Below are 13,265 nucleotides of genomic sequence, written 5' to 3' on the forward strand. Positions count from 1 at the left end.
ATGGAGAGATTGGACACTTAGCCTCCTTTGGTAGGGTCCCTGCATTCATAACACGATCCATGGCTACTATTCCTACTCATGTGATTTAAAGATCTGTCTGTAAGAATGCATTCCATGTGATTTATAAATGTATGTATTTTTTTTTTTTTAAATAATACTGAAATGCATTGTACTCATGAAGATCATATAACTGACGATCAGGAATTGTATGTGCATGACATATGTGGATGAAGTGTTTTCTTTTAAAATTTGACTTGTCCAAAATATTGTAGGCATAGACTGCTACTAATATTGTAGGCCTATTGCTGCACTGTAAATCAATCTGTGGTGACACTTTGTGTATAACAGACTTTGGGTTTAACATTAGGCTACAATATATTTTACCATCAGAAGCTTGTTTAAGAGGTAACATTTCTGGTTGAATGTTTAGCACTGAGAAGTAAAAGCCATAATTTCTTCCAAATGCATGCTGTCAGTTTGGAGTTTATGTGCCAGATATTAAAAGTTGTATTTTGAAATCTAACATAGCTGAACGATTGATGTCTTGCCACATTCAGACCTCTGCTGCATCACAAAAACTTAAGATTTTTGACAGTGCTAAGCTTATGAAATAGGCCTAGGCCTACGTGTATTTTCACATGTTCATGTTTATTACTCACAGAATGTATTTCTGTATTACTATATGTCTTTATACTTTTGACAGCAGTAAAAATAGCCAATTCTGATCTTCAGTTGTTTAGTATAGGATGTCCACATACTGTATTAAATTGCACTTTCAATCGATAACAGTGGCACCATAGATGAACATTTTGCTCCAATAAAAGTTGGTATAACAACAGGCAACATCTTGTGATTGAAAGGAAAGTTTGGTTGGTGAACAAAAGGGGGCGATATAACACTATATAATGTTTAAGCACTGTTGGTCATCGGGCTAAGGAACAAATATGAGCTTCATTTCGATTTAATCATGAACATTTTATTTATAACATTGAAGTGTTGAAAAATATTCTATTTCCTGAATATCATCCTATTCGGATTAAGCTGTAGCTACTCGAGCCTAATGCCTAGCCTACCAGATGCAAAGCGAGGGACAATTAGCTCCATCGGAAATTAATATGTAAATACTTGCTCATCACAGTCATCACATCACATGTCTACAATTAATATTTACTCCACTTGTGTTATGCCAACAGGCTACATTAGGCCTATGTGATAGATAATAGTATGGCCTCTAGATGTATTGGTTAACCTGTAGCCTAAACTTTGGGTTTGGAATTGATGACTATACAAGCAGATATGCTGTGTTATCACAAATATTGTTGAGAATAAGCTATTGTTTTTTTAAACTGATTGGTAGCGTGAATGCACAAAAATATATTCAGAATTTATTAGGCTAAAATGACCTTTGCGAAAGTTACCCATTGTAGGCTGTAACACGTCATTCCGTCGTGCTACGTTGCGCCACATTATTATGCTATAACCTGTTATAGAGAATATACAGTTTGAAACTATTGGAGGCAAAGTTTGTATTTTAATTCCTGCTTATCATCCGTTTTGGTGTTCTGCAACTGCTGGCAAGCTATTCCAGCATAGGCCTACCATAGTAGGGAATGATACGCCAATTGGAAGATTGATATTCAATTTCCGTACTTATGGATTGAAGAGAGAAAATTATTAAGATGTATGGAAACATTGCTACTTCCCGCGAGTCACTGAAAAACAAGGGACTGTTTTGGCAGTCATCTTTTGTTTTCCCCCAAGCAAATGTATTATAATTGCAGGGGCAAACCGGTAGGCTTATTAATTCAACTACTTACGTTTCAGTGTGTTTGCAAAGTCAGTCCGATTTTCTATTTCCTATTCATTCGACATGTCATGTTTCAGGCCGTTCTCGAAAATTTTTGTAATGCTGTTTCTTTAATAACAGAAAATGTATCTGTGTTTGAAGAGGCAACGTAGGCCTAGTCCATTTAATCATATTTGAAATGTATATTTTTAAGGGCAGGCCATTGCTTAAGGCCAAATGATACAGTAGGTCAACGATAGCCTATGGAACTTAAGTTATCTGCAGAAAGATGACCGAGGACACAATTACTTTCGAATACATATTTTATTGATATACTGTACATGACTCCATTCTGGAAAAACTGAAATGTAACATAAGTGCAGTTATTAATTCATTAAAATGTTGTGTATTTTGTTATAGAAATGGAAATAAAACTTAACATACAACTGAAATGATGGTACTTGCCATCCTCTTCATTTGACTTTAAAACATGCTGTTGCATAATAACAGCCATGTTTTACAGGCTTTGGCGGCGTGAATTCATTGTGCACAAGTCACTCTTTTTTTCTTTTGTTGCTTGTGCGTGTATGAGGCAAACTCCGATATTTTCATAGCAGAAGCAATAGCCTAGTGTATTATCTTTGTGATTTTGTTTTTCTAGAAAACTGGTGTTACAAAACCATTTTCTAAACTGAATGATTGAATATTCCAAGGTGTCACAGAGTGTGTTGGCTCTGTTTCTTACAATACTGCTCGGCATTGTCAGCGCAATATGGAATCCAGTGTCCTATGGCCTACATGATTCTTGGCGTATCTGGCGACTTATTGGCGTTTACATTACACATGGCTTGACATCTTGGCACACACCTTGATGATGATGGTGTAATTGATGGTAGTACGATCCACTGGCGGTGGGATGAAAGGATGTGATCCCATTAAAGTTCAACACAAAATCTTTCCTGTCACACACTGGCGAAGAATGACTTTGATATCGCGGTATTCCCACTGCAATTAAAGAGAGCAATTAAGACATCAGGGTTGATTTAACAACAAATACAATATACTGTATATATTATTGCATTCTTATTTGCTTGCATGTGCGCTGTGAAAAAAATGTGTTTGTGTTTGTGGGCGTGTGTCTGCCTGTGAGCGTGTGTATGTTGCATGTTTTATTATACGCTGTTTATTAGTCTGGTTTAATTTCTACCTATAATTCAAATAAATTGCATGAGCCGCGACAAACCATCCTATAATGCTAACTAAATGTAGGTTACAAGACAACTCAAATGAGGAAACTGAAATATATAGTCTACCAATTTACGTTATTGCTGGTTTTAATATTATTCTTAATTGTATTTGCATTTGTGGGATTATCAGACACTACAGCATAGCCTAGGCCTACTATTCACTAATAGTATAACTACGCTATGCACATGGAAATTACTTCACATGTGATGGTTCATTGCACGGTGTGTTTTGTTTCACGCTACAACATAGAACATAATCGGAGCCCGCTTTTTAAAACAACATCGTTGGTGATTGACAGCACTTATTAGGTATTAGCGAGCCATGTAGAAGGCCCCAATTCAGCCGAGTGCTGGTGTTCTGAATAGTTAAAATATAAGTTGAACAAGGCATAAGACTCCCTTGGGTCCCTCTAACCTGAAAATCCTCTTCAACCGGAGGTGTTGGGTTTTCATAACCAGTCCTCTGTCAGAGACAACCCTGTTTTCTTAACCTGCTTGATCCTGGACTTAACAATTATGGTAGTTTAACTAGGCTACTCTGTTCTGAGAGAGAAAAAAAAATTCTGTCGCAGTAAAATACTTTTTGTATTAAACCATGGCGACAATGTATTATAGGCCTACATCAAAGACCCCTTGATGGCAGATTAATTTCCAGTAGACAATCAGAATTTCCAGTAGACAATCAGATGTTTTTGCGGACAAAAAATGCCTGATAAATGTCAGTAGGATTTACAAATACATAAAATACATTTGTATTATCTTGTTGACCTAATGGTGTTAAGAAGTTGTCATTGTTGTAGCTGTAGTGTAAACTTGAAACATGTAATGTGCTTTTGTTGACCTAAAATAATTTGATCTGTATAGTCTTCATTTCACTTTAAGCTTTATTTATTTTAAAATAAATAGCAACATAAAATAATCCCTAGGACATGTACCAACAGAATAAATTATTGTGTATTTCAATTTTGTGATTTCAGATCAAAAACTGTATTAAGCGATTAAAGACCTACTATTAATATTATCGTGACTATAAACGTTTATTAGCTTAGCACTGATATAAAACATGTTTTTTGAGCTGCAATTGACTATTTTCTTTGGTAAACCACATCCTATAAGGCCTATACACGTGATTTTATTTTACATGGCGGTCGAGGCTATGAACCACTAGTTCCTATTTCTTCATGTGTATCATAGTGATATTTTCATGGCATTGCATTAACTTACACGAAGAGTATATTACCTGAAATATCCGTGGAGTCCCTGCCGTTGTGGTGAAGGTAGCTCTGCTCGATGGAGTACGGTGACATACTCGAGTGTAAACCGGAGGAGGTCGGACTGCTAGAGGCAAGTGGTTGCTGCTTGATGTAGGGAGACACACTGGAGGAGGCCCAATGCGCCGAAGCTGCATAGGGCGAGTGACACTCCAGGGAGCTGGTCATCGCAGGGGGCGAATGTAGGGGACTGCTGCTGCTATCGGGACCATAGTCACCGTTAGACGTCACTTGACAAGCTGCCATGTAAGTGGATCCAGGGCTTGGCGACATATGAGGCACATGGTGGCCCGCGCTTAGCCCGTCGTATCCCGCGGGCACACCAGGCACACCGTTAGTCATCATGTCCAAGTTGTAACCATTGGCGTGACAAGCCAATGATGCAGACGGTGACTGGAAATCAAAGTTTTGAGGCAGCATCGATGTACCGAAGCCGATGCCGTTCATCATCCGGTACATTGGTTTAAGGGCTTGGCATTTCCTACGGAATCCTCGGGGTCTGCGGCGAAAAGACCCCTCCTCGAACATAAACTCGCTGCCAGGATCTATTGTCCAGTAATGTCCTTTACCAGGTCTCCCAAGGCCCTTGGGCAATTTAATGAAGCATTCGTTGAGAGAGAGATTGTGTCTAACTGAATTTTTCCAGCCCTGATACGATCCCCTAAAGAATGGAAATCGGGCCTGGAGGAATTGGTATATCTCGCTGAGTGTCAACCTCTTAGTAGGGGAACTCTGGATCGCCATTACAATTAGGGCGATGTAAGAATAAGGCGGTTTCTCGGGGCGTCTCATGCCTGAGTTTGCTTTCTTGCCCTTGGTGGTGGCCGATGATCCTGCGGCATCTAAAACCGTCTGTGCGCTCTGCAGCGCGGAATGCATGGCATCGGACGCTGGGCTAGTTCGCAGAGGCGGTGGGTCCAGCTGCTGCTGAGCGGTTTCGGTTGTCATCTCCGCTGTTTCCTTGATCTTAGTCACAACGAACGAGGAAAGTAACGGTACAATAGTTGTAATGGAGATCTGTAATCAACGCCTTGCAGTCCCACCACGTATATGAAAAGAATAAAGTATCATTTACCAAACTCAATTGAAGGAGATTCTGAGAGTCCGAAAGATAGTTGAGGGAGTTTCCAGCCGTGCTAAATGGAGAGGTCAGTGCCCTGTGGAACTTTTATGCGCACTTATCCAAGACACCAGCTGTGTGTCGCCAGAGCAGCGGTTCTTCCGCAGTCTTTTGGTGGCCATAGCTAGTACTAATCCTTTAAGAGAAGGAAACGCAAAGCTCCTGGGCTCTCTTGCGCAGATCCACTCGGCCAAACAAAACGCGACCACCTATCAATTCGTAAATCTTTCTCTGCCCCCCAGATCACGTCTAAATCCCTCCAAGAAATCGCTGTCGACCAGAGACCCACCCCCTTCCACGCCTGGCCTCAATCCAGCTATATTTCTAGCGGGAGGTTCTGCTTAGAGTCCGAGCACAGACCCTTTCCCTCCCCCTGACATTTATAATACACGCAATTACGCCATTTATCAAGTCTCCTTTAGACATTCCAATCAACAGCGCCACACGCCTAAAGCCGAAGGTAACACTCTCAAAACTCCCCTCCTCTACTAACTATAAATCATCGCAAATTTTGGCAATAGCTTTGCCACGAAGCATTGTATTATTTACATATGAAGTGCCACGGCACAGATTCGCCTAGTTTTGGAGATTTGATGGCCTCTTTTTATTGGAATTCCATAATAGTTTTGACGAAGGGGAAAGATGAAAGCTCAGAGATAACACTCATCTTCCCAGGATAGTATTCTGGGAGCAAGGCTTGCAAAAAATGTGTCCGTCCTTGTGTGTATACATGTGCCTGTACGGGGTTGTTCTGGATAAATGACTTTGACATGAGTGGAAGCAGGCTTTTTCCATCAGGCGCTGCGCCGCTGCCTAGATACCACACACAGCGATGCAGTGTCAGTTTACCGTCTCCAGCCTGAATCCTATCCCCTGAGACCTGGGCTAATTAATTGTAAAGAGAACGCAAGTTAGACACAAGGCAAAATATGCAGATCAATTGACTTTTGATAAGAAGAAAAAGAAGACCCATTCGTATAATTTAAAGCAACATATGTATGTCTCTTCATTATTCGTGTTGTGTTGAAGTCATGACACCTGCATTAAACATGTTATATTTCTGTCAAGACCTTTAATCGAGCTTTGAGGCTTGTGAATTTGGGATTGCTGGTAGCAGTTGACTATCCATCCTATCCACTATCCATCCTATCCATATTTTAGGCTATGAACAATTTATTCATGCTCTTCTGTACAACTTGTATTAGGTCAACAGATAACGTTACCCTACAGACTATACATTTAAAGGCAATGAACAGCTACCTAAGACGATCTCTCTACACTTAACCCAAAAAGGATGTGGAGATAAAATCACACTTCGTCATAACAATAAAGGTAAAGAACATAATCTCCCTAGAATTTCCTGCAACATCAAAACTAATATCCCCGCTGCGTTCAGGATGCACTGGCGGCTTAGAGGAAGCCTTGCTCGGTGCAGGAGAAAAATACTTGAAAGACTTTGAAATTTTCACCCTGTATGAGTAAGCCCGTGTTGCCATTGTCATAACAAAACCCGCTGGATTCTTTGACTATTTTTGGTGTGCATTTTGTTAAAACTGGACACAATTGTGTAGACTTGGAAGGCGAATAAGCCTCATATTCCCTCTCAAAGAGCAGCACGAGCATGCATTTTCGGCAGTTTCTTGTGAGCGTATCTCTGCGGCCACTCAGGGGAAGGATATTTGTTGCTCTAGACAGAAAATATAAATACTGAATATCTAAATATGTCTGTATCCGCTTGGAGGGAGCCTTGCAGAGAGAAAAAAAACATAACAATGAGCACCAAGAGGCGCCTATGAATGACGTATTCCTGTTTCCACTGAAAGGTCTCTGAGCCGATTGACATGGTCAGATAATAATAAAAAAAAACAACAACATTAACACCTACGTGCTCTTAAATAAATTCCTAAAATTTTGCATTAGGCGTATGGGTTCAGTGAAAATATAACATCATTGTACATAATTCCAAATAGGATAGAAAAATAATTCTGATAAAAAATAAAATAAATTAATGTTCCTTCTGGAATACTTTTAGAAAGGCATTAATATGAATAGGCTATCTTTTCTTGGTAATTTCAATTTCGTCAGAACTTGAACAAGCGATCAGTGACTATAGTGCAGTAAGCCTAATATTGATCCTTTGATAATGGTACAGAAATGAAATAAATTTTACTTTTTCAAAAGTCTTTGTTTTAGCAAATGACATGTAATATGGTTCTTCTCATCAGTGTTCAGTGCTCGATGGTCGGCACTGTACACTGTGACCTGCAGGTTGCAGTATTGTCTCTCCAGTTTCCTTTCTGTAACCTTGTATTATTCACCTGTCAAGTGGACTGTCGTAATGTCCAGATATCAGAGCGTATGATCAGATGTCTGTCAACACGAGTGTGGGCTTTTTGGTCATATACGAAGCTATGTATTGCGATTGATGTATGTCAAAGCTGAAATTATTGTCCATAATGTTGGGAAAGATTATATTTTCCATCGTTAAAAAAAAAAATATATATATATTTCTGAAGCACATGGATGAAATAAGTCTGATTGCATCCCACCACAAGCATGCGATTGGAATAGGCTACAGCCACGCCATTCCACAGTATCATGCGGAACACATTATCATGCGGACTATTGACATAGTCATTTGTTTCTTATCTCACACTCTTGTATTGAAATTCGTTTATTTCGATTGATTAAATTCGTATTACGTTTAGTTAATTAATTAATGAATTAGTTACATGACGTCTTTAGTCCACTAAAATGAGCTTTGTAAATGGCAGAATAGCCTAGGCCTACATCAGAAATAGGCTACTTTTTCACTGATATAGGAATGATAAATGTTAGGTATAGCTACAATATATAATTTAAATGTAGCCTATCCACATCTGATTGTGAACATTCGTATTTATATATAAACCTAAAATGAGTTGTACTGCGTTGTACTGCGTTGTACTGGCTCTGGTTGATTGGTGTCCCTATCAGCTGGCCTCATTATCAGTGAGGAGTTACTCCTTAATGACGGAAGCTCCTTATTAGTTCAGGACCTTGGAGAGCTCATGTCATTATCACCTCAAAAATATTAACTAAACACCTGTCCCTTTACAATAACTTGATGTCTACAATAAAGGGCTACTGACTGTAGGCTACTGACTGTTTATTTGGAGAATCTTTGTATCTTGTCGACTTTGTCTGGTAAGCCATTGGTAAGCCTTTTTATTTATTCATGTATTTATTTATTTATGTATTTAATTTTATTTATTATGGACGCCAATGCTTCAAACAGTGAGAAAAAGCTACTTTTGGTCTTTTGATAGGCTACATAAAGGCTACTCCTATTTGTTTCCAACTCTGTACTTTGTAAAGTGGTCAAAAATGTAATTTCTGCCAATGAGACCTTTGGCTATTTTCGATTGATAACGATTATTAAAAATCTGCTTTTAAAACCATAACAGTCGTGCATGTTGTAGTGTGTGTGTGTGTGTGTGTGTGTGTGTGTGTGTGTGTGTGTGTGTGTGTGTGTTTTTATGTATCATGAAAATAATAATTGGGAGGCCAGTCAACTGTTCTACTATGCCACCATAAGCAGTGGTGTAGTCTGGTTATAGCTGTAGTGGGTATACTGTGATGTAGTCTAGTTAGCTGTAGTGGGTATGTGATCAAACCCAAATGTTAATACGAACCCTTGCCTATTTTAAGTGGGTATACTGAGATGGTGATTCATTTTACGTGGGTAAATGCGTAGTCCTGCATATCACGAAGACTACACCACTGACTGACCATAAGAGACATGGCCCTATCCATGCCACAATTTAGTACTTCCAACTCATTCTAAATTCTGATCATATCTGTAGCATTTAATCTAACACGAAGCATATCTGCTACCTTAAAACCATTTTTTATTATTTTGCACGTGATGCTAATATCGCTGTTAAATGAGGACAAACAGAGCCAGTAAGGCTTTGAATTTCATTCAGTTTTAATTATATGAAAGCATTTGTCGTTTTTAAAAGCATGTTCAACTATTATATAAAATGCATTTACAATTCTGTACAGTAGGCTATTTCTTCCAGTTTACAGGAGTGACAAAAAGTGAAACCAATGGATTCCATTTTTCAACATATTAGGCTACACCGTTTACCAACAGACCTCCTTTTTCAGCAGTAGGTTAATGTTGTATCCTAAATAGATCAACTGTTGTTTATGATTATGAACAAGAAACTTTACAAATTATTCGGAGATCTGTGGATGTTGCAGTTTGACCTGTGGTTCGCGAAGACACATCACAGAGTAAAGTAGACTATTCCAATATGCAAATACAGTAGCATTACAATTTGGAAAACAGCATACCATATGTAAACATTTGATTCGTCTGACGTTAGCAATAGATGAACTATCATAATATGACATATTAAAAGTGTTATATTATAGCCCACTTCACAGGCCTTAAAACAAACGAAGAAACTTGTGTCCCCAAGACTGCTGTGGAATCAGAAGAAAATGAAAAAAGAATGAAATGTAGACTACTTTTCATGTACACAGCTATGTTAAGTGCATTGACGGTCCTCGTAACAAATTCCGCTCCAACAGTACAGAGTACATCCTGCCTTAAGACAGTAAATAGTCAATTTTGAAAGGGTGATACAATTCCGCTTTTGACGTTGCCGGTACGTGGAAAACACGGGTTGTCTGATGGGAAATTGGTAAATACTCTGTAGTCAAGTGGAGAGAAGAGGGTACGTCTTTATGGTGGTGCGCGTTCATACCAATGTTCTCATATACTCCGCTGTACGCCCGCAGCACCTGCGCAGCATTGGAGTCGACCAAGAACGAGGGGGCCGGTTGTAGCGCAACAGGTGGACTCCTCATGACGTAAGGCATCATGTGAACTCTTCCAGACCATTTCATCCCAGCAGCGACTGATTGCTCATCTGTTTCCTGCGGGCAACGTTCTTCTCTCCTGAAAGGGTTACTGAGGATACTGTCTATGGCAAAGGAACTGGAGAACTTGGTGTTTGAGCTGGTTGTCGGAATGGTGGAATTTAGTGTCTCACCGACACTTTGATGCAAACTCTCCTGCTCCTTACCAGATTTTTTGTTGATGCGTTTTCTCCTGCGTCGGAACACTCCATCAGCGAAGGTGTACTCGCTGTGCGGGTTCAACATCCAGTAATTGTCCTTGCCCCATGGCCTCGATGGGTCCCGCAATACTTTCAAAAAGCAATCATTCAGCGACAGATTGTGGCGAACCGAATTCCTCCAGCCAGTGTAACTACCTCTAAAAAACGGAAACTTCTTCATGAGGTAGTCATTGATCTCTGCCAGAGTCAGTCTACCCGAGCTTGACTCCCGGATAGCCATGGCAATCAGGGCAATGTAAGAATATGGAGGTTTGGGTCTTCGGGTGTAGGGCTTGCCTTTCCCCTCAGTGCACGACATAGCAGGTGTCGGACTATGAGCCACACAGTCCCCATCCGAGCCCAGCTCCTCCTCTCCCGATAAGGGTGAAGGAACACTTCCCTCAGCATCGCTGCACACTTCAGCAGCCTTCCCGTCGTAGTGTCCCCCGCAGAATACTTCCAGCTTCATTTTCAGATGTTTTTCTCAAATGATGTGCTCAACAGAAACTTTCAGACCAGTCTTGGTATAACAGAGTGGAACGTTTTCACCAGCGATTCCGCAGAGGTCTTATCCCTCTGACAAAGCAAAAAAAAAAAAAACCCAGAGAGACTGGAGTCAGGATATCCTCAGCTATATATCGGAAGGCAACGAGGTCATACCTGTGCAAGCGCAAAAGCGTAGATTACCTCTGGTATGCCTTACCAGCTCTAATATAACACTTACCTCGGGACCAGCCCACGGGAGGCGTGGCTCTACTATTCTCAAACAAGACCATGACTGTAACAAGTGCTTGTAAATAAATTAAACATCTAAAGCCATTCAAAATGTGAAAGTACTTATATGGATGTATACTTGTCATTAGCAAATCTCATCAGGTAGAACCAAGTCGATTAAGCCTGGTATCGCGGTTCTAGCGCTCTTCCTCAAATCACACTTCACAAACAGGGACTCACCTGAGACCGGTATGATGTAAGGTACACCTTCCACGGAATTTCGCAACAGGCAACCAGGTGGCGTTAGTTTACCAGATATGCTTGTGTTTATGGTCATTGGTTGTAGTGTTGTACATTTACAGGTGTGCCTCCACAACACTTTTTTTGGCCAAAGTTTATATTAGTGGGGGTATAGAAATATTCATACCCATATGAAGGAGAAACAATTGTCCCCTTGTTTATCAATCTGATGGTGAAAAGGCAATTGTTTCACATCACTGATCCATTAGATCAGCAACCTTAACAGATCTCCTTATCTATTAGGCAAATATAAGCAGCGTTTTTCCACACGTATCTACAGCCACACAGGGTATATGCATATTTGTATAGCTGCAAGTGAATGAGACTTGTGTGGATTGAACACATTTAAACCACTCTGTTTTAAACACTTGGACATCTGAAACACTCCTAAAACCCAGCCACGATTCTTATCTCAATCTCAAATGTTTAGACAGTTAATGGGATGTTTGCTGCTTACAGTCTTGCTCACCTCAATAATGGATGAGAAGCAAAGGCACACCAAAATGTACAAGTATGAATAAGCATTGTGATAAATGGCTCTTATTCCACACATTAATCTCTCTATTTAAACTTTTCCTCCAACCAGATCTGAGTTGCATACCATTCTCTGATTTGCAGTACGGAAGACAGGCGTGGCAACCTCTTTTATACTAGGTCAGATTATACGGTTTCAGCCAGTACGACCAGGTGGCATCCTGTGGAGGTTATGTATATTTTCTGTATGTGGGTGGCTGAATGACAATGAAGCAAGTATGGAAATAAAGAAAACCCTGTTGCAGCATGATGTGGCACTTTGAAGTGTCTATAGGATCCCCACATGAAAGAGCAAAGTCTCCTGACTGCCAAGGAAGTGTGATAACCCCCAAACAAGGATATCAACATGTGGATGTCAATTTAGTTTTTTTATTTCTGTTTTTTTTTTAACCTCCTTGTCAAGAACATCATTTTGTCAAGTGTGCTTCCATGTTTTGGGGTCTCCCCAATTCATGGTGAGAGTGGAGAAGGAAGCCTGTCTCGTTATATCAGTGTCTTTGAGAAGGAGCATGTGTTCTTTTTTTTGGTCTAAAACGATTATCCCTAGGGTTTCTGAGGATTTATCAAAACAACAGAGAGGTTATGCAGTGAGATGATACTAAGGTGCAACCAGTGAAGTAGAAAGGGAACATCTGGTGCACTGCCACAATGAAACTGGTTTGTTGGAGATAAGCAGGGGATGGCAGGCCTGGTGCTGCTCACCAGGTTCAGAGACAGTTGAACATGCAAGGTGTGAGGTCTGATTGAGTTCTCTGTGAGGGAATTGAGAGACTGGTCCAAACTAAATCAGAGGCCAATAGGCACATGCATTATGTTTAGTGTATAATTCTAAATTGACTCTTAAATGCAGGGATCCATGTGTACTATGGCAAAAACAACATGCATTGTTTTATGTTATGATTCTTTGTAGGTAAATACAGATGGGTCCATGTGTCATGACAGTGTCTTGTCACTCTTATGTAGATACCTTCAAGTAAAGTGTTACCCTAAAATGTAACACAAGGGAATAACTGCACAATTCTTCTGTATTTATTTAAGTTAAAAGTAGACTGAACTGAAAAAACTCTACTGAAAAGTAGACAAAACTCCTACTTTTTGCAGTTATAGGCTACTTTAGTGTTAATGCTTTGTCACTGACTTTTTCCCCCTTCCTAAAACTATTCACATACCTTTTCATTCAGA

The 13,265-nt window shown here is 39.9% G+C and overlaps 2 protein-coding genes across 2 annotated transcripts; both read right to left on the reverse strand.

The window, feature by feature from the left end:
* Positions 1 to 2,091: 2,091 nt before the first annotated feature.
* On the reverse strand, positions 2,092 to 5,648 carry foxf2a (forkhead box F2a). The gene is made up of 2 exons (XM_048255137.1): positions 4,274 to 5,648; positions 2,092 to 2,791 (listed from the first exon to the last, which is right to left on the reverse strand). The coding sequence occupies exons 1-2, from the start codon at positions 5,250 to 5,252 to the stop codon at positions 2,619 to 2,621; spliced, it is 1,152 nt and encodes a 383-aa protein (XP_048111094.1). The 5' UTR covers positions 5,253 to 5,648; the 3' UTR covers positions 2,092 to 2,618.
* A 3,725-nt stretch (positions 5,649 to 9,373) lies between these two features.
* Positions 9,374 to 11,200, reverse strand: foxq1a (forkhead box Q1a). Its single transcript, XM_048255870.1, has one exon. It carries the CDS (start codon positions 11,002 to 11,004, stop codon positions 10,024 to 10,026), a length of 981 nt encoding a protein of 326 aa, XP_048111827.1. The 5' UTR covers positions 11,005 to 11,200; the 3' UTR covers positions 9,374 to 10,023.
* Between the last annotated feature and the right edge of the window lie 2,065 nt (positions 11,201 to 13,265).

This window comes from Alosa alosa, chromosome 1 (assembly GCF_017589495.1).
Source record: "Alosa alosa isolate M-15738 ecotype Scorff River chromosome 1, AALO_Geno_1.1, whole genome shotgun sequence".
NCBI classification, from domain to species: Eukaryota; Metazoa; Chordata; class Actinopteri; order Clupeiformes; family Clupeidae; genus Alosa; species Alosa alosa.

What these genes read in the sequence shown, in the direction of transcription:
- foxf2a (XM_048255137.1), bottom strand. Translation starts at nt 5,252, where the DNA reads ATGACAACCGAAACCGCTCAGCAGCAGCTGGACCCACCGCCTCTGCGA. An exon ending in GGACTCCACGGATATTTCAG is followed by an intron (nt 2,792 to 4,273) that starts GTAATATACTCT and finishes CTTTAATTGCAG; the next exon opens with TGGGAATACCGCGATATCAA.
- foxq1a (XM_048255870.1), bottom strand. Translation starts at nt 11,004, where the DNA reads ATGAAGCTGGAAGTATTCTGCGGGGGACACTACGACGGGAAGGCTGCT.